The 21,719-nt window shown below is 43.8% G+C and overlaps 1 protein-coding gene and 1 long non-coding RNA gene across 3 annotated transcripts in view; one reads left to right on the top strand and one right to left on the bottom strand.

Annotated features, from left to right (window-relative positions):
- The window catches only part of LOC109549748 (uncharacterized), a 339,321-nt gene that overhangs the window by 275,086 nt on the left and 42,516 nt on the right, over positions 1-21,719 (bottom strand). The gene's annotated exons all lie outside the window — the stretch shown is intronic.
- On the top strand, positions 6,153-10,652 carry LOC117313633 (olfactory receptor 10AC1-like). The gene is given in 1 exon segment (XM_033863405.2): positions 6,153-10,652. A coding segment is annotated over 1 exon segment (930 nt). The 5' UTR covers positions 6,153-6,332; the 3' UTR covers positions 7,263-10,652.

Below are 21,719 nucleotides of genomic sequence, written 5' to 3'. Positions count from 1 at the left end.
TGTTCCTCTTTCTCAGCAACCGCAGGAGTCTCTTCTAGAAACTCAGGGGTAAGCAGTAGGATGGTAGGGGGAGTGTCCTATTGGAAAAGGTCCTGAAGCCAAAATTATGCACATGACTCTTGCAGATGATAGGTTTTCTGAGGCGCCCATGGCTTTCTGAGACAATATTCCAAAGATATCAGAAGCTCTCTCTCCTGGAAGGTGGCTGGCCGAGGAAATCAACATTTTTTCCTTAACCATGTTTTTTTTTTTCCCATTTTAATGAATCATGAAAATACCCTGACAGAACTGAGGTAGCCTTGATTTCCTCATCCATGCAGCTGCTTTGCCCCATTACTTAGTTCCAACTCTCAGTCTGTGGCCAATAAGAAACAGAGGCTTCTGGGTTTTTGAGGGAATTCTCTATTTTGTAGCACAAGACGAAGTTAGAAATTAAAAGTATTCTCAAACCTACTAAAACCAAATTCATGGAAAACGACAGCTGATTTTTTTAAATAAATTTTGAAAACAAATTAGATTTTTTTTTTTTGTCTGTGTTGGGTCTTCGCTGCTATGTGCCAGCTGTCTCTAGTTGCAGCGAGCGGGGGCTACTCTTGGGGTGTGCAGCCTTCTCACTGCGGTGGCTTCTCTTGTTGCGGAGCACGGGCTCTAGATGCACGGGCTTCGGTAGTTGCAGCACGAGGGCTCAGTAGTTGTGGCACACAGGCTCTAGAGCTCAGGCTCAGTAGTTGTGGTGCACGGGCCTAGCTGCCCCATGGCATGTGGGATCTTCCTGGACCAGGGATCGAACCCATGTCCCCTGCACCAGCAGGCGAACTCTTAACCTCTGCACCACCAGGGAAGTCCCAAATTAGACTTTTTATAGAGCAAAACTGCAAATATTTATTCAAGTAGACAAAGTAACTGACCCTTAGGCCTAGAATACTTTAAAAAATATGTAACAGCACAATGATCATGCATTTATGTGTGATAAAGTTGACCTTCACAATTCCAGAATTGGGACAGTCTCTTTGCCGGACAATTTTGATGTTGAAGATTAAAGGGCTCATGTTTGAAGCATATCCTTCTTCCTCTGGCGGAAGCCTGGGTCAGAGATATTAGTTTAAATGGGTGCTGCTTTGTTCAAGCAGAGAGTTTCTTTAAAAGCATTAAAGGCAGAGAGCCAGCTCTAAAATCAGCAGGACTCCTAGATTTGTATGGTTCAAATGTCCTCTCCAGATGAAAATAAAAGAGACCAGCGCACCTGAAATGACACTTTACTCAAAGTTTTAATCCCACAATTGATTTCTGGAGAAAAGAGAACTAACAGTGGCAACTATTCAGGGATCTCTTAACACAAGTGCACATATTGTCATGTAACTCTGAATCGTCAGGAAACTGAGGAGAAAATGTTGGCCAAAATGCAAAACCCAAGGTAACATATCGACCCAGAGCTAGAGAACTAAAAGACTCAGAATTGTAACCATCATTTTAAGAAGGGCTCCAGAGCAGACACAGAAATATCAAGGGCATCTCATTTTTATAACATGTAGGATCAACAAATACTTCAGAAAACGCTGTAAAAGGAGAAAAGCAAGAATGTTTGTGTAAGGAAAACATTCCCTATTAAATCTACTTAAATGCTTTTAGGGGATAAAGATGCCAACAAGAAACTAGCAAGGACTTCTTTTATTTAGACTTTCAAAAGCTTTGACAAGCTATCTTACCAAATTTAGTCATGGGGACTCAGTAGACCGCTTTATCATGTAAGAGATAATGGTTCACAAGACAGAAACATCATGCCAGAAAAGAGGCTCATGTCCCAGGGTTGTCTCAGGGTTGAGGCTGAGATTATAAACGGTTGGAAGAAGGAGCACAGTGAAATTTTTACAACCAAAGATGATATTTAGCTCCTTGGAGTAAAGAAATTACCAAACTGATGAGAAAAAAAAAACACACTAAAAGATGTGATTTTGCGTGACAAAGCAAGAAAAAGGTAAATGAGTTTTTTAATTCAAGGGATTTTATTTCAGAACACACATCTAAATTTGAAATATATAATAATGCAAATATATGTTAATTGAGTTTCAAGTTATCTGTCATAAACCAAGGAAAAGGCTCATGACATAGGAAAAGGAGTCATTATAGTAATTACAGTTGTCAGCTGCTCTGCAGGTGGAGCCCAAAGGCTGACATCATACTGCAGAAGTTGGGTTATAACATGATGTGATTAATAACCATCTCTTCATGTCCGCTTTGTGCCCAGCACTGTGCTGTGAGCTTCCTTTGTAGAGTGCCTATGAATTAGATACCGTTATCTCCACTTAGATGTAAAGAGACTGAGGATCAGGGGAATTGAGTACATTACCCACAGGTAATGTGGCTAGAAGTGGTTGAGCCAGGATTTGAATTCATAGATGTCTTCTTCCATAGTCTGTACAGTCTTATAAAGATGATAGGAAACCAAAGAGAAAAAAAAAGTTGAAAGATAGAGAGGTGGGGGGAGAAAGATGATGGTAATGATAATGATCATAGATAGAGATAGACTTATTTATGTCTATCTCTACTTTTCTCCCCATGAGAAAAGTATTCTTCCCTAAATCCAGAGTACTATGTATACCTTTGTTTCTTGGATCCCAGAAAGACGGAAAAGGCACCTGAAGAGACACCATCAAGGGGTGAGGAGATTTTCACGGTGGAAAGATGAATATTCAGAAGAAATACAATCTAAGCCTGTCAAGGCATGAAGGACAGAGATGAGAATATTTTTTAGTCTTGTTGTGCACCTGCTCTGTGTGGGGTTTTGTGCTAGTTTTTGCATGCTGTCTCACGGAATACTCACACGTCCCTCCTTTGTTACAACCCCCATTCAACAGTGAGGAGGCAAGGTTTCCGAAGTGTTAATTAGCTTGTCCCCAACCCAAATCAAGCACCCATCAAATAACAAAGCAAAAATTTAGGCTGTGGGGAGCCTTTCTACTTCACTGAGGAGTAAGGAAAAGAAAAAGGAAAAATCTTTTGAATGCATGGTGTGTGTTTTCCCTTAAAAAAAAGCACTGGACAAAAATAGATTTCAGAACAATTTGTATAAATTCATAGACCAGATGCTCATGACAGGTTATTAAGTCAAATTATGGAAATTCAGGCATAGGTACAACTTTAAATTTAACCTCCTATGGGACAATGATCTGATTTTTCTGTGAACTCTCCTCTGGTGTTTTTGTAAACAATTTTAATACTAGATCAGTGGACTCAGGTCTACTCTGGAAGACAATTCTGGCAGAAATAGAACCATCAAACAGGAGTTGAGAGTCCAGTTCTGCTGCCAACAGACAGTGGTGAGGTCCCAGGCTGGTTGTATGTCCTCTATGGGGCATCTCTTGCTATAGCATGAGGATCTGGACCATTTGACCTTCAAGCTAGTTCAGCATTTTATGGAATCTTCAAGACCCAGAGGAGCCTGATCTGTCTGCCTTTCAAATCTCCCCACAACCTCTCCTTAGAAGTGTTTCAATTGGCTATTAAATGACTGATTAAAAAACATCATTATTACAGATAATTTTAATTATTCTACACAGTGAAAATCAAATCCCAGATCTATGGCCCCAGCCCAGCAAGGCTTCCAGCCGCATCCAGATGTCCCGGGCCACCAGCCAGCCATTAATCTGTGGGTGCTCCATGAAGCCTTACACAATTAGGAAAGCAGATCTGTCAGAACAGTAACAACAGGAATGAAGAATGTCAAGGCTAAGGAGAAATTATTTTTAGATTTGCTATCTTAGATGATCTGTATTACTGCTCACATCCACATGTCCTCAGAAGAAATGTCAGCAAAGGGAAATCTGAGAATAGAAATGCCTAGGAGAGTACAGGTAAGTTCTGGACAGGGGAAGGTAGGAGATGTGGGAAGAGGTTGTGTCTTATGTGAGAAGAATTTTTAGGAGAGTGATAAGTAAGGAAGACAGTATAGTGGATAAGACCATGGACTAGCAGGGACTAAACTGCTTGAGTGAAAACCTGGCTTTGCTGCTAACTAGCTTCATGACATTTAACTCTTTTAGGCCTCAATTTCCTCACCGGTAAGATAGGTACAATAAGAGTTCACATACCTCATCAGATTGTTGCTAGGATTAAGTGAGTTAAATGTATTAAGTCCTTATGAGCATTTGCCTGACACTCTCTTAGCTATTACTGTTGAAGAGTGAGAATATAGACCTTCTGGCGCTGGAGGAGGAAGGGGGTGTTTTCTTTTCCCTCTGTAGCTTCTCCTACTAGGCTGGAGCCTGGTTTTGAACAGACCAAATTGTTGAAGTTGTGAAAGTGTCTGTTTCCCTTCTCCCTCCCAGGGAAAAGACATTTCTAACATACATTCCTACAGTTTGTGACAAATCCTCCTAAAAACTCTAGACAAAGTAGAAATACTCCTCAGTCTCCTTTTGATTGAACTAAACTGTCTGGCTTGCATTCCATGGCCTTGTTTGTAAACGTGGTATACCTTGAGCTTAGAGTTACTGGAGCCACTGCCCGGCCTTCCACGTCATCTCCATTTCTGTGAAGCATGAGCATGAAGGCGAAAGAACTGGACTGTCTGTGTTTCTCTACCCCCAACACCCTGCTTCTCTAAGGAGATGAAAGGAAGAAGTAAAAGACCGAGGGGTAAGCAGAGGCAGAGCGAAGAGAGCCGGTTACTTCAACAGCTTCGTCCTGTCTGAACCTCCAGGACAGTCAGCCTTCTCTCTCTTGGTCATACCCACAGCTATGACACCTGGCAGGGAAGAGGCACTCCACGCAGGTTTGTTAAATTTGTCCAGGTGGCTGAATGTTGGGGGGAAAATGATGGGAAGTGATTCCACATCCCTCAGACCCACCCACAACCCCACCCTATTCCTCCTCCATTGCAATGCAAACATCTGTTTGAAGGCATTCCCCTCGGATGACAAAAGAGAGAGCACAGGTTGACGCTGATAGATAGAAATCCCCAGAACTATCTCAGAAAGGAGCATTAATAGCAAAAACCAAGCTCTTTGCATTCTTTCTGGTTCTTGCATCCAATTTACCTGTCGCCCGTGGCCCAGCTTTATTGCCGTTGTACTCTGTAGTGTAACAACGGGCACAAACTCCACTTCCAACACTGATTATAGACAGTGACTCAGAGTCACTAAGAGGAAATAATGGTTGAACTTACAATTAAAATTAAAAAGAGATAGCATTAAGAACTACTGGAAAAATCAAACGTCCTCCTCTAGTTGTCATGGCCTTGAATTTCTTACCACCTCATGTTCCCTGACTCCAGAGGTTTATAACAATTGCAGCCAACCTACATGCTATCAAATGTTCTCCAAATGTTGCCTGCATGAGTCACTGGATAATGCTTAGAAAGAGACTGTGTTCCGACAGCGTATCTGGAATGTACTGCTCCCTCTGAAGGGCGAGTTAAAACACATACACATCACTTTTTCTCATGCTGGCAGAGTATTAATAAGACTGTTAGGACATATTGTTCCTGATGTGCCCGGTTAGGCCTCTCTGCTAACCATCCCCTGCTGCCTAAGTGTCTGCCTCAGTGCCAGGCACAGACTCGGGTCTCTATTTAAGGCTAAATCAATATGGACTGACTGACTGGTGCCAGTGACCTTTTTTACCAACCTCAGATGGGGTCGTGGGAATTTCTGGATTCAGCCTCAGGAATGCAGATTCTGGTCCTAACCTTCTGTGAGCAGTTAAGCCCTTCATCCTGCTCCTCCCCAGCTTTTTTTTTTTTTTTCTCTTTAAAATTTTGAGGCTGAATGAGATGATGGCTAAGATCCTCATCTGCATTACGTCTTTGTGATTCTGAGACACCAGACAAGCAACTCAGAAGTGGCAGAGTAGAGCAGGGAGGAGGAAATAGAGCCTAAAGACACAGTTCCTGCCTCGGGGAGCTGAGGCTGAGGTGGACTAATACCGGTGGCTGTATAGGACCCACGACATACGTGGAGTCTGAAGAGAGGGGATTCTCCATAGGCGGAGGTCAGGAGAGATGCACTGTAAAGGAAGGGCCTAAAATCAAGGTTTCTTTGGAAGCAGCATGTTGAGAAAGCACCTGTAAGAATTCTAGCCCAGAGGCAGGAAAAACTGGACCATTGTTTAGAACAAGTTAATAAGACTCCTTCATGGGGAGGGAGGATGGGAATGGACCCATCAACCCACCTCCCTCTCTGCAGCCCTACTCCCTCCTACCCTCTAAATTCCACCCAGCCCTTTCTTCACCAGCAGCGCCCGAGGAGCGTAGCCCACAACCTCTCCCTTCCCACATTTCTTTCCCACAGGTACCCCTGGGCAGCCAGTGCGTGGACAGCGCCCGCAATGCCACCATGCCCTGTGGCTTTCTCCCGCAGGGCTTCGCAGAGCCTCCCCACCTGGGGCCCATGCTCTTCCTGCTGCTGCTGGCCGTGCACCTGGCTACCCCGAGCGGGAACCTGCTCATCCTGGTGGCCGTGGCCTCAGTGCCCAGCCGGTCGCCCATGCTACTCTTCCTGTGCCAGCTGTCAGCTGTCGAGCTCTGCTACATGCTGGCAGTGGTGGCCCGCTTCCTGGCCCACCTGGCCTCGCCAGGCCGCGGCCGAGGCAGCCCCATCTCCTTCCTGGGCTGCACTGTTCAGGTGCAGATGTTTGTGGCTCTGGGCGGGGCCGAGTGCTTCCTGCTGGCCGCTATGGCCTATGACCGCTACGTGGCCATCTGACACCCGCTGTGCTACGCGGCGGTGGTGGCACCTGGGCTGTGCACGCGGCTGGCCCTGGCCTGCTGCTGCCTCGGGGGACTGGCGGTGTCCGTGGGGCTCACGGTGGCCGTCTTCAACCTGCCTTTCTGCGGCTCCCACCTGCTAGTGCCTTTCTTCGGCGACATCACAGCGCTGCTGCACCTGGCCTGCACGCAGAGCTACGCGGAGGAGCTGCGTCTGCTGGGCGCCTGCCTGGTGTTGCTGCTGCGGCCCTCGCTGCTCATCCTGGCCTTCCATGGCGCCATCGCCGCCGCCCTGAGCCACCTGCGCTCCCCACGCGGCGGGCGCAAGGCTGCCTCCACCTGTGCCTCAGACCTGGCCGTCACCTTCCTCCACTACGGCTGCTCCACCTTCACGTACATGCGGCCCAAGGCCAGCTACTCCCCACGGCAGGATCGCACGCTGGCGCGGGCCTACACCAACGTCACGCCGCTGCTCTACCCGCTCATCTACAGCCTGCGCAACGGCAAAATCATGGCCGCCACCCGCTGGGTGCTGAACCCCAGGGCAGGATCTGTGTGAGCCATGATAGCCGGCAGGGACGAGGCCAGGGGGGGCGGCTCTGCTCCCTAAACTTCCCCCTATCAGCAGGTGTCTGCACTGAGGACGCCACCGGGAGAGCTCAAGAACCGGATTCAGAAAAGAGAATCTGGAAAAGTGTCCCTCTAAGAGAGTCTCCCAACAGTTTCCCCATCCTCCGCCAGTTCTGTGTGGAATAAGAACCCTAGACCTGATTTGAGTGGATCCATCAGCACCTGTAGAGTTCTTCCCATGTGCTGGGCTTGGGCAAGGTAGCAGGCTTGTAGTGACAAAGAAGGCACAACTCATGCCCCAGGGAGCTCACGGGGAGAGAGGACAGATGTGAGGAGAAAACAGGAGATGGGTGGAGGGGCTCATGCTAGACTTTTCCAGGGGAGAGGGGAGTCAGGGAAAACTTCTTGGGGGGCAAAGACGGCTCAGTGGAGAACTGTAGGATGGGTAGAGGTCAGCCAAGTGAAGAGGAGAGTGAAGAATGCTCTAAATGGAACTGGTTAAACAGGGGCTGGGGCATTTCGGGAAGGTCCTTGTAAAGGGCTGAAGGATTTGAGTTCATAGAGTGATACGACAGCTTGCCCCTCCTTGGGTGGTCACTCTGGCCACAGTGTGGCGAATGGACTGGAGGCATGGAGACCCATGGACGCTGTTGCCATATTACAGGAGAGAGGTGATGGAGTCTGGACCAGAGTGTTGACACAGCTGATTAAGGGACATGGAAAGAATAAAGAGATATGCAGGAGGAGGAAACCACAGAATCTTGGTTGGATATGAGGGCGAGGAAGAAAGAGAAGCTAAGGATCATTTCTAACCTAGGTCACCAGGTGGATGGTGGTACAATCGCTGAAAAGGACACAGGAGCAGGTGCAAGTGAGGAGGGAGGAGGATGGGGACTTCTGCTTAGAACGTGTGGACTTGAGATGCTGCCAGGACAAGCCAGCGAAGATGGCGACTGAGGAAGCAAATACACCAGTTTAGAGCTCAGGGGAGAGATTCAAGAGGGGGGACAGATTTGAGACTACAGACAGCTACTGAGACAAGGAAGTGATGCCACCCACCAGAAAGCTAATAATTGCTCTTTATGTGATAAGATTACAGGTGATTTATATTTTATTGATTATATATTTTCCAAATTTCTCATAATCATTTTCAGTGGATATTACTCATATATAAAAATTACTATTTAAGACAAATAATACTGGCGTGCCTCAGTGAATCAGAGAGACTTCTTCCCCTCTACCCCCAGGATGAATATCTGAAGGATGTCTCCTGAAGGCTCTGGGGTGAAGTGGAAGGGAATTCTACCACGTAGCACAAGAGCAGGGGCGCACTGACGTGCTCTCATCTACCTCGGTAGCTGGGTGGAGATATTACCGTCAAAGATAAAGTGAGGAGACGTTAAAAGGAAGAGTTACTAAACACTCTGCCTTGTAAAACTGACTGGAGAAATTCCCTCAATGTGACTATTTCTAGGCAGTGTTACTACATCAATATATCCTATAGTAAAGCGAACAAACTGGCACAAAACTTAGGCTACATTAGGAAAATTCTAAAATTTATTCCTTCATCCATACGTGCAACAAATAACTGTTTATTGAGTGATGGTTCCATGCCAGCGACTGGAGAGTTAAGGATTCAACTCTGATCAAATGCCACTGTATACCTAACATGGCATTCCAAATTATTGGAGCGATGAAGGTGAGGTCCACGTGGAGCTTGAAATCTGCTAGGGGATTCAGGCAAATAAATAGGCACTGCATTACTAAGTGATGAGTACTATGGTGTGACAAGATCCTGTTGGAAGCATTGTGCCTGGTCTTGGGGTGGTGGGAGCATCAGGAGGTTATGGAAGAAGTAATGTGTAAGATCTAAGGGCACGTTGTGATAGCTAGAGCCAGACAAAGCTGAGAAAGGAGAGTCCAGGCAAAGGGAACAGCATGTGCAAATGCCCCAAGGTACGAGGCCATGATACAGTCCAAGGACTTGTCAAGAGGACTGATTCTTATTGATGGTGATGTTGGGAAGGGGGGTGCTGTGTGCTGAGAGGTATTAAGAGGTTATGCTAGAGGTACAAATGCAGGCCAGATCGTGTAAGCCTTGTATGCCATGTTAAAGAGTTTGGATTTTACCCTAAAGAAGAATGAGAATAAAGAGGAGGGAAAGGAGAAAAAAGCAGGAGGAAGAGAAGGAGAAGGAGAAGAAGAAAAAAGAGAAACCACTGAAGATATTTAAGCAGGGGAGTGATATGATCCAGTCTGAACATTCTGACTACTGTGTAGAGAAAGAATTGAAGAAGGACATGACAGAAAGTATATTTATTAGGAAGCTAGTGTAGAAACACAGGTTAGAGATGATGTTGGCCCATTTTAGGTAAGTGGTAATGGAAATGGAGAGAAATGGACAGATTTGAGAAATATTTAGAAGGTAGATATAATAGAATTTACTGCAGATTGAATGCTTAGGGATAAAAGGAAAAAAGGATTCACTGATGATATAGATTATCTGATCTGGAAAAAATGACACATTGGGCTCACTGAGATGGAGTACCCAGGAAGAGTGACCAGTCTGAATACAGGACGAAGTTGAAATGATGAGTTCAGTATTGATTATGTTGACCTGGGCTGTGCAGATGTACACTTGGCAGTTGGGTATGTGTCAGGAGAAACATATTTAGAAATCATCCACACATCAGTGGCAACTGACACGGCTGAGATGATCCAGGGAGAGTGAGCAGAGGAAGAACAGAGCAGTTCCAAGATAGGACTCTGAGGAAGACCAACACTGAAGGATGGATGACTGTCTAAGTATGACACAAATGCATAATTTATTAACTATATTAATAAAGTAAAAACTTCATTCCTGGGACACTACCCTAAACAAAATGAAAAGAGAAACTGGGAAGATCATATCTAATGTATGAAAGAGGTTCATTTCATTAATACATAAGAAACTTTTGCCAATCAATGAGAAAAAGACTAACAATCACAAAGAAAAATGGGCAAAGGATATGAATAGACAGTTCACAGAAAAGGAAATGCAAATGGATTTTAAACAGGAAAAGAGTTTCAACCTCACTCATAAGAGGAATGCAAAATAAAATTAGACAATGCTATTTAGAGCACTTCCTGCTCAAAAATGTGAACACAGAGTTCGGAGGATATTTACAACAGACTCCCTCATACAGAGTTGGTGGTATAATATATTTGTTCAATTCTATGGAGGCCAATTGTGTACATCAATTAAAATGAGAATTAAAGAACATATCATTTGTTCCAATAACTCTACTTCGGGAGTTTGACCTTACCAATGTATTTGCCTTGTGGACAAACATGTATATTCAAAAATATTTATCTCAGCATTACTTGCATCAGCAAAAGATTAAAGATTTTTTAAACAGCAGTATGTGACTGATGAAATAAATTATGGTTTTATCCCTATAATGGAATCTTATGCAATTGCTAAAGAGAATGAAGCAGTTCTATCTGTTATAGACCTGAAACCATCTCTCATACATGCTATTAAATGAAAAAGCAAGGTACATGAAAGTATGTACTAAGGAGTCATCCTTGATTCTGGCCCATCTTTGATTCTGGCCTTTTCCTTATTATGTCCACTCCTGAAATGCCGCTCTTCATCATGCAGATGCCGTCTTGGCTCAGATACTGGCTTCTCAGAGAGGCCCTCGCTGGGCACCCTACATGTCACCTGTCTGTCCTCTCTCACATTAGCACACTTTAAATTCTAATCATCTCTCATTACTGAAAATTCTCTGACTTTCTTTTAAATGACTTTCTTTTAAATTGTCTCTTCCTCCCAACAGAATATAAACTCTATGAAAATTGTCTACTTTACTCACATGGTCTTCCCGGGGTCTAAACAGTGTCCGGCATGTAGTAGCTGCTAATTAGTAAACAGCAGTAAATTGTTAAAGAATGAGTGAATAAATAAATGTTACGGTATGATAGCATTTACACACAAAAACACACAGAATATCATGTGTGTATGAGCATATGTGTGTGCTTGTGTATGTCCTATAGTTTTACACCCTCACACACACACACATTTGTAATCAAATTAAGAGTCTGTGGAACTGGGTGACAGAGGTGGAGCAAACTTTTACTTTTTTTAATACTTTCCTTAAACATATATATGCATTATTTATTCAATAAATGTTTTCAAAAAAAAATAAAGGCTAGGCAGAGGAAAAGGAATGCACAGGAGTTTTTTAAAAAGAGCAATCAAAAAAGTAGAAGAAAATCCAAGAGAACATGATGTCATGGAAACCAAGGAAAGACAATTTCAAGGATGGAGTGATCAACAGTGCCAAATGATACTGCTATTTCTAAATAATATGATGCTGGAGCCAGAGATGACTTTAGAGATGTCTAATTTGGCCCAAAGAGCACCAAGCTCACTCATACAAACCTCAGCAAAGCATGTGTAAAGGCCTGGCAGCCAAACTACACAGCCCACTTCCAGAAAGGCTGTCTAGCCAGAGATCATGCAAGGACTGCCTGACTCCAGCCAATACTGAAGAAACATGTAGAACCAACTCAAATTGTGCTTAATCACCTGCCGGAGTAGAAAGTAACACTGGCTTTCATTTTAAATGCTGAAATCATTAACACCGTTTTAAGACCTGTACCTGGGATTTGTTTTACTCTGGTATGGTAAGGTGGCAGACACAGAGACAACTGCCTTTGAAAGAAGAGCTTATAGCAAGGGAAGGGGGCAGGCCACACCACGCAGGGCCCGTGGGGAAGCACCAGGTCAGTCAGGAGGCAGAAGGAGAGAGGAGACAGCATGACCCTCAGACACTACTGTGGTTTCTGAGGAAGGAATGGATTAGGCAGTTTAGGAAAGCTGGAGGAAACTTAGGCTTGGATAGTCTGAATAATTTCGGCAGGCTCTGGGCCATAGGACTGGCCTCTAGCTGTCCAGTCTAGCTGACTTGGCCCTGAGGTGATAACAGCAGGGAAGATGGGGGCTTGGTGCCTGGGAGTTAAATGAAGGGGACTGGGATGTGGGCTTTGGATTGGTTGGTTTGCATAGGAAAATTGTAATCAAAAGGAAGTTGGTTTGCAATGTCTAGAAATTAGCCAGCTCTGAGAGGGGCAGCCTATCCCCTACAAGCAAGACCCCTAAGATGTCAAAACATCATGAAGTATGAAAAATATAAAAACATGATTAATACAAAGACAAACTCTACAAATGATACCTGAGACAGTGTGTGTGGAATCAATATAATCCTCCTCCTTGGGCTCCAGATTCCATCTTTACCCACCTCCTTGGAGGGCTCATACATTACTTACTGCTACGTCTCCCAGGCCTCGAACTCGAGCATATAAACATCTTTCTGATACGAAAATTCCAATTACTCTGATTACAAGGTCCTTTTCCTTGAAGCAGCAAGTTCCAACTGGGGAGGTGATGGCTAGATTGCTAAGAGTTAGCAGTTCCCAGTCAGTGAATACTTCCCCACCTGAGGTAGGTCAAGGGACAAGCTGGTTAGAAGAGGGCAGGGGGAGGGAACTAGAATACGGTCATCCAGAAGAGATGAAGAAAGGTGAAGTGAGAATGGAAGATGCTTATGAAACCGTTAATGAAATCCCCTATGTATGAGATAGTTGCCCACATCTAAACTAAGGCCCACTTAACAGGCACATGAAAAAATTCCTTTAAAGACATTCCACTGATTTTAATGCTATTCAAACTAGTAGAGTAGGATTTTTAAATATATGTTTGATGGTGGTGATATTAATCATGATTACAGTATTCGCCCACTAGAATTCTTAAAAGAGCCAACCTAATATAAGCTTTGGAGTCAGACTTAGGAAATACTTGATAATGGACAAACTTTGTGTACCCTAATGGCCTCAACTTTCTCCTCCCTCAGATGAGATTGTGTCTATGAAATTGCTTGAAAGTAATGAAGCATGATATAAATATAAGGTTTTTTTCCTTTTTCAGGATAAGGAGAAGAGGAACTCCCATCTAGCAAGATCAGAGCTGGAGAGTCGTTTTTCTTCTGGGAGCCAAAGGAATTTCTTTGAATCTTTTTCACACTGGGCCTGGAGATAGGAGAGGATGGAAGTCTGTAAGGCAGTTTCTGGGGCAGCACTCCTCACCCTCTCACCCTTTCTTCAGGACATTGGCAGTAAGTTCACTATTAAACCTGAACAGAGGCAAGACGGAAAGGGCTCTTGTCGCCTCTGTGAATAGCTCTGGACCCATATCTGCTCTTGGATAATCATTCCCAGCCCCTACACTCACTTTCCTCTTTGACCTCCCTCCAGGCTTCATTTTCCCCGTGCCCACCCCTCTTGGCCAGAAGAAGGCTTCTTGGGCTGGAATCTATCCTCTCCTTTGGATCGCCTCCAGCTGCCCTCTCCAGTTCCACAGGACAGGAGCTCGGAAGTTTTCTACACTTATAGCAAAGCTTGAGCATCAGTTCCAACCAGTGTAGTTTCTTAAAAGGTACTTCCAAAACATCTCTCACAAAATCCCAAGGACGGCATGAAACACTCTGGATCTGATGCGAAGAGCTGCTGGAACAGCTTGTATTTTGCAAAAGAGAAAAGAAAGTGTTGAGTTTACAAGCCTCAACAGGATGGAAGTAAATGTATTAGGGGCGGCAGGGGGGATAGTTTCTATTTGTATCATAGGTTTGACTAGCACCTTTCTTCTGAAGTGTTGAAAGTATTTTAAACAGAAAAATATCTAACGTTGGTTGAGGGTTCATCATAGACTAGACACTGTGCTAAGGGCTTTGCATGGGTTCTCTCATTTAATCCTCACAAGAGCCACATGAGACAGATATTATCATTCTCTCCATTTTACATTTGAAGAAACTGAGGCAAAAGAGACTTTAACCTGTCCAATGTCATAAATGCACAGGGTAGGGAGCCAAGATTCTGACGCTGGCAATCAGGGTTAGGCGCCTATACTCTTAACCACCAGGCTTTGCTTCTTCCAGCAACATCATGATCTGCTAAGTAGATAAAACCACCTCTGCTACACAGAATCCATCTGAGACTTTTAAAAGGCTTAAAAGTCTTGGGAAAAGGTCAGAGCCAGGATGAGATTCCCAGGCTCCAGACCACCAGATCTCAGATCTATTGTGTTCTGGGAACTAAGAGGAACTGGCTCACTGAACATCCTGAATTCTCAGGGTATAAGCAGAAAATAACTTTATTCCTGCTCACCCCCACACCTTCAAAACCGAACTGTGGGGCTTCCCTGGTGGCACAGTGGTTAAGAATCCGCCTGCCAATGCAGGGGACACGGGTTCGAGCCCTGGTCCGGGAAGATCCCACATGCCGCGGAGCAACTAAGCCCGTGCGCCACAACTACTGAGCCTGCGCTCTAGAGCCTGTGAGCCACAACTACTGAGCCCGCGTGCCACAAGTACTGAAGCCCGTGCGCCTAGAGCCCCTGCTCTGCAACGAGAAGCCACTGCAATGAGAAGCCCACGCACCGCAACAAAGAGTAGCCCCCGCTCGCCGTAACTTAAGAAAGCCCATGCGCAGCAACGAAGACCCAATGCAGCCAAAAATAAGTAAGTAAATAAATAAATAAATAAATGTATTAAAACAAAACGAACTGTGGGGTATGCTTGGACTAAATCCATAGCATGTAGCATAATGTCCTGGTTCCCGTAGAAAATATAAAGGTTTACAGTCACTTTCAGTTCCCCAAACAGTCCCATTTCAGTACTAAAAACAGCCAATTTTGTTAGGGCAAGCTTGAGGCAAATGTAGAGACCTGGAGGTGGTAGGAAGACTCCAGAGCAAAAAGCAAGTCAGCTTCCTCATGTAAAGGCCAGGAAGACAGTTGTATCTAAGAGTAGCAGGAAACATCCGGCCAGAACTTTTCCCTGCTCCTTTTGGGTGAGAGGCATGGTTTTGCTTAACTGGGGCACGGAAGAGATCCCAACCGCTTCTCCTTCTGCTGACCTCTATGTAGTGAAGTTCAGAACATCAGGGCATGAAGAGACTTCTACACTCTTCCATTTGCAACCCTTTTATTTCAGAAAGAAAAGAATAATGGTGGCGGCAGCATGGTCTAGTGAAAAGAGTCTAAAATTTCACGGGAATTCCCTGGCGGTCCAGTGGTTAGGCTCCCGCGCGTCCACTGCATGGGGCACAGGTTCGATCCCTGGTTGGGGACCTAAGATCCCGCATGCCATGTGGCGTGGCCTAAAAGAAAAAAATGTTTTTTTAAAAAGAGTCTGAGATTTGAAACCCGTCATATAATGATTTTCATCTCAGCTGGTTCTTTACCAATCGTCTAGCTCTGGCCAAGTCTGTGCCTACCTCACAGAGTTGTTACGAATTTGACAGAACACTGTTATCCTCTCCTCACTCCCCAGGACATGGCACATACCCAAGTCCCCCTTTAGGGTCGAGCCCATACCAAGCTAGGGGAACTTGGAAGTGACTCTCACAAAGAACCAAACAGGCTCTTTTAGCAAAATATTTCACGTCTTATGCTTAGTGATGACAATCTGATTGTCGTGTAGCTGCCTGATCCCATAGTCAGAGCTGCCCAGGTATAGTCCTTCAATCCCTCCTCTACCCACATGGTTCCACAGCGCCCCCAGGCAATGGCATCCATGGAAGAATGAATGGAACAGAGTGACTGCTGATTGCTAGATCAGAGTTGGGATACATATGGAGCACAGAGATTAAAGGATAGACAAGCGATAGGGGGAGGAGATCGTCAAAGGTAGAAACGTTTACCTGATCCCCACTTGGAGACCTCAAGGGAGACTGTAGCTCATGAGGCCACAGCACAGCAGTGGAAGAGGGCACCAAACAGGTCTGAGACATGTTCCCGGCTCCTAGAACATGGGATGGATGCCTCAAGCTCCTGCACGTTTCAAATGCGAGGTACAGAAGGCAGCTGAAAGTTCCACCAGAGAACCTGCCAGGGTAGGATCAACTTGGTGGAGAAAAAGGACTACGAGGTGGACTGCCCCCAAAAGGAATCATGGTCAGTTCTTGGAGGTGGTGTGTGTGTGGAAAACGGGGGTCAGAATCACATCAGAAACCCCGAAGCAGAACCATTTCAACAAAAGGATTGCCACTGAACCCTGACAAAGCCAAGACAACAAACTGCCCATGCGTCCCTCAGCCACAGACTTCAATACTGGATGCCATGGGCTAGATCGAGATTGACCATGTCTCAGCAGAAACCTGCCATGTGTACACACGCAGATAAGAGTAATTGCCCAACTGCAGAGACCAGGACCAGCATGAAACAAGAGTGATTCTACACCCTCATCCCAAGTTCCACGTTATCCCATAGTAGCAGTTTTCTCTTATACCCAGAATCCACCAATGAGAAAAGAAAGAAATAAACCATTCTGATCAAAGGCTGAACTTTGAATTAATTAACTATTTACCTGGAAAGATTATTTTTAGTCAAAAGATACTGTTTATACTGTAGGAAACTAAGATATTTTCAATTGGCAGTATTATATTGTTTGCTCTTTTCCTCTTTCCATACCAAGCATCAGAATGTAAACTTGGGATGATAAGATCACTATAGAAAACAAATAAGCTACATTTTCATATAACATCCATGAGGAGTATTTAAAGTTGTTTCACCATCACACAGGCAAGTCGATCTTGAAGTAAAGGTATCTCTGAACTCCTTGGTGTGCTAGTAATCTATTAAGGAGAGACTTCTTTTCTAGAAATGAGCTGTACTGAACCTGTCCAATGTTAATATAAAATAAGGAAATTACATAAAATTTCAAGGAGATGATTCTTATAAAGCATTCAGTACTCGTTAAATATTAGTTGCCATTAGAACATTAGAATGTTCTTTCTCATTCCCACCAGCACCACCTAAGCGGTTTCCCTCAAGTCACATAGCTGCTTATGCACAAAGAGAAGACCAAATCACAGAAATCATTTTACATTTTCCTAGTGTGTTAGAGGTAGGGATCAGAGAAGTATTCAGACCCTCTCATGACAGAGATAATTTGTGATGAGTTGCAGCCAAAGCTATTGAATCAGCTGTCAAGTGTAGAGACCATCAGCCCAAGTAACCTGCTTCCTAGAAGCCGCCTCTTGACATTTCATGTGGGAAAGCTATCCCTGGTTAAGAAGAAAAAAAAAAAAAAGTAGAAAGAACTAAAAAGGGAGGTAGGTGCATAACTGAGAACCCGATAAAGTAGTTCACTGGGAGTGAACTAAACTATTCCTAGTAACAGGAAAGTCTTGTGGCAAGGAGATATCAGTGGGGAGAAGTAAGGGGTGGGGAAGCAGTAGTCGTGGGGCAATTTCAAAGGAATGAAGGGAAAGACCCAGGGAAGCAGCAGGCCTGGGGCTGCACAGACACTGCAGGAAGTGAATTATCTCCAAGGGCTAGGGATCCAAATAGTACATAAAATATTGGTTCTGTCAATGAAACTCCCTCCTCATGTGAATCAGGCTCAAAGGAGATAATTACCCCTATGTCCTCAAGACCACTCTTTGGATCCCATGAGGGTCTAACTCCTGTCTCAGATGTCAGTATCTAGGAAATATAGCAATGTCCACACTGGAAAACATAGACTTCCAGAGCTGCAGGATCCTTACAGTCTCACTGAATCTCTGTTTCACAAGTGTGGAAACTGAGGCCCAAGGAGATTAAACAGCATGCCCGAAGGCAAAGAGCTATTACACCAAAGCCCCGGCAAACACCAATTATCTTGTCCCTAGTCCAGAGTGTTTGCCACCATAGAGTATTTACAGATTCACCTTTCATGGTATAAATGATTTTAAACCTGTAGTCATACCTACTTTGCTGAGGCAGGATTTTAATTATACCTTCCCTCCACCCCATAACACTCACCCATGTTTTCCAAAGACCATTCAGTAGTGTGGGACATTAAGCCAGCAAGTTGATTTCCCAGCATCCCTATCTCAATGTGACATATCTATATCAATAATAATTTTTAAATTTTAATTTGGGCTCATATTAGAAAAATGTTTATTATAGACATTTTTCAAAAAGAAGAAAATAAAAATACCTACAAACTCATTACCAGAGATAATCTATTGACATTTTATGATTATCCTTTCAGTTCTTTCTTTGTGTTTCTGTCTTTATGCATATCTAACTGTATGTATATATTCTTTTCAATTTACGATTGTTCTGAACCTACTATTTTCTAACCTACTGTTTTCACCCAGTTACATATTATCTGTAACCTTAGTGCTTGGAAAAGTAGGAAAGATGAATTTTTGTTTTAACAGCAAGGAAATATTTTTATTAGAAGACCACACACTATGTTGTCTGGAAGATGGTACCCGGCAGTTATTTTACACTTGAGTCACCTGTATTGATTTATACTAAGTCTATCTTTGATGTACTTCCGGAGTCCCACCTCTCAGGTGTCAATCTCTCTCTCTCTTCTCCCTCATGGTACCCTCAGACTTCTTTTTTACTTCTGCCCTCCCCTCAACTTTTGGCTCCAACTCTGTCAAACGGCCCCATCAGTTTTCAATGCTTGAGGTTGGGAGAGCTTCAGGTCCTCTGGGTCCTGAGCATAGCTGGATGGTGGAAGGAACAGAGGTGAACCTGAGATTACAGGTCCTGCACAAAGGGAAGAGCATGCAGTGAAACTACCGTTCCCCAGTCCATTGTCATTAAAGTGGCAAATCTTCAAGATAATTGAATTTTATCTTGCTAATATTGACCAATTATTACAGAAAAACTCTAATGGGTTACTTGCTAACAATATATCTGTTTCCATCTTACCAAAGACCGTGTTCTATTATTACAGAAACGGGTAAGTAAATAGGAACAAAATCGAATCCCAACCCACTGTTTTCTCTGCTCCTTCTAGTAATTCCAGTGAAGAGATTAAAACTTTCATGCAATATGATCAAGAACTGGGAGATCAAGCTTAGGGAAAGCCTGAAAAACTTCTGATAGTGTGAGAATACACAACTCAACAGCTGTGTGATATTGGAGACCACCAAGGAGCCTGTGGGAGTATTTTAATGACTGTGAACTTGGGACTTCTCAATGACTTCTGGGACGTGAACATGATGGTTCTACTTGGCAATTTCTACTTTACTCCCCACTCCCTGGTCGCCAAAACTAGATATGTGGAAGGAGGGGAGAAGACGCATTCATCTTCTCTTAGAAAGGAGGTCAAACTTGGATTTTAGCTCCACTTCTCCTTCCCAATTAATCTCAGTCCCTTCCCATCAGGTCAGAGGTGTAAATATTCTTGTCTCCTGACTCCTGTCGAAAGTCTCCAATAATGCCACAGCCTTGAAAAGCAGCGAAAGACTCAAAAAAAGTCAGGGAAGGGCTCTGAGAACTAGAAAGACAACTGAAAGTTGACATAAAACATTTTCAAAATGTTTATCCCATTGGGAACTTAGAAGAGTAGGGAGCTGTGGTTGCTAAGAAGCAGCTTGGGGGGAGAATGAGTAAAGAAACACAGCAAGAGCAAGTAATTGCCCTCTGGGGATTCTTAGGTTCTGGAAAGTTCTCAGCTAAGACTGACAAAGTAAACCTCCATCCCCAAGAAGAGGATGGACCACTGCTTCAAGGACTTCCTGAAAGATGTGCTGCCTCCCATCCAAAGTGAGTTAGTTCTGTGCATAAGGTGAGGACTCAGCCTCGGTGAGTCCTCCCCACAGGGAACAACAGGAGGAGGGTGAGACAGTAGAGCCCAAACCCCTGGAGCAGCCAGGACTGTCCTAGGATCCTCTACTTGGTTTTTCTCACTGGTTGCAGTTGGAGGCGCTTTGATTCTTCCACTCAATCAAGTCCTCGGTCTTGGTCAGTCATCCAATTAACAGTATAAACTGAAGTGCTTAGTATATACAGACATACATTCAAAGAGCTGAAGAGTGGCGATCAAAAGAGATAAGTCTCTTTTCTTAGCTTCGAGGCATTTGCATTATACTGGAGATAAAAAGAGGAATGGAGAAGGTGGGATTGATATAAGAACAGAAGATAGACATGGACCCCTCCTTTTCCCAGGTTTGGTCCCTGATCTAGTGTTGTTATGGATTACCACACTATGTAAGAAATATCTGGGTCCAATTTTGGAAAGAATTTCATGTGTCAAAACCCTACAGGTCTTTCAGCCTTGACCCAAGTAGTTTTCCCATTTCTATTTGTATGGTGCCGTCCCTATTTCCTTAGCCTCTGGTTTTCAAGCCAACATGGTCTCTCACTCATTGGCACTTCCCCAGACAGTTATGTGTGATACGAACGCTTTGATCCCCAACCCCGGAAACCCATATCTTATTTCCTACAGCCCCACTAGCTATGCATACTTAGAGTAATCAAAGACCAAAGATTTTTTTCCCTCTTTTTATACTGCTTTAAACTACAGCTTATGTATATTCACTTACTACAGATCTTCAGAGCTGATAGAAATCTTAGTGTTGACCTAACTTATTCGTTCTGCAGATGAAGAAACTATGGCTCAGAAAGGTAGTGACCTACAACCATACCTACATGGTCTATTGATACAGGTTGAAAACCATGCCTCCTTACCACCAATCTACATACACTGTAAACCACATCCACTTTTACAAGACGTAAATGCACTTGTTTCTTTGCTTCTACTTTAGTACTTCTACATATCTTCCCGGCTATTTACACAGTCTGACTCTATGTCTCCTGTTACCAGACTTGATACTCAAGCTTCCTCTGAAAACTCTGATAAGATCATGATAACTCATCCTCTCCATCCTCCTGCCAGGCCGAGTTGCTAGAGATGGAGACCAGACTGTATTGATCCTTCTCACCCCAGCACTTGCCACTGGACCAGGTTCTACTCAGTGCTCAGTGAATGTTTACTAAGTCAAGGTAAATGGAAAGAAATTCTCTAATTATCCCCCAAAACTGAGAACAAGCCCATCTATTAATAAAAATCAATGTTTTTATCATCTAAAAACAGCATCAAATTTTTATTGGAGAAAAATATATTGCATTTATAGTGTGTGTAGAGCATGGTACTACCCACCCGGTATAAACAGACTCTACCTTATTCTTCACTTTATTTAAACAGGGTCTTTTTATTTCTTTATTTTTTAATTTTTATTTTATATTGGAGTATAGTTGATTTACAACGTTGTGTTAGTGTCAGGTGTATAGCAAAGTGATTCAGTTAGACATAGACATATACCTATTCTTTTTCAGATTCTTTTCCCATATAGGTTATAGTATTGAGTAACAGGGTCTTTTTAATTAAGTGATTTAGGCAATAAGATGTATTGCAGAGGGGCTTTACGGCTCCCATTCTGTTCAATTTCTGGCCTTTATAGCACAAATTCATATTGTTTCTTGTCACCCGATGACCACGCAAATTGACCTCACCCGTTGAGTATAACAACAATAGCCACTTGTGTTTACTTAGTACTTTACAAAGCCCATCCATATTCATTTCTTCATCTGATCTTACTCAGAATATTGTGAGCT

The sequence above is a fragment of the Tursiops truncatus genome, chromosome 9 (assembly GCF_011762595.2).
Source record: "Tursiops truncatus isolate mTurTru1 chromosome 9, mTurTru1.mat.Y, whole genome shotgun sequence".
NCBI classification, from domain to species: Eukaryota; Metazoa; Chordata; class Mammalia; order Artiodactyla; family Delphinidae; genus Tursiops; species Tursiops truncatus.
Note: the sequence above shows the minus strand (reverse complement) of the source record. Positions and strands in the feature narration are given on the sequence as shown.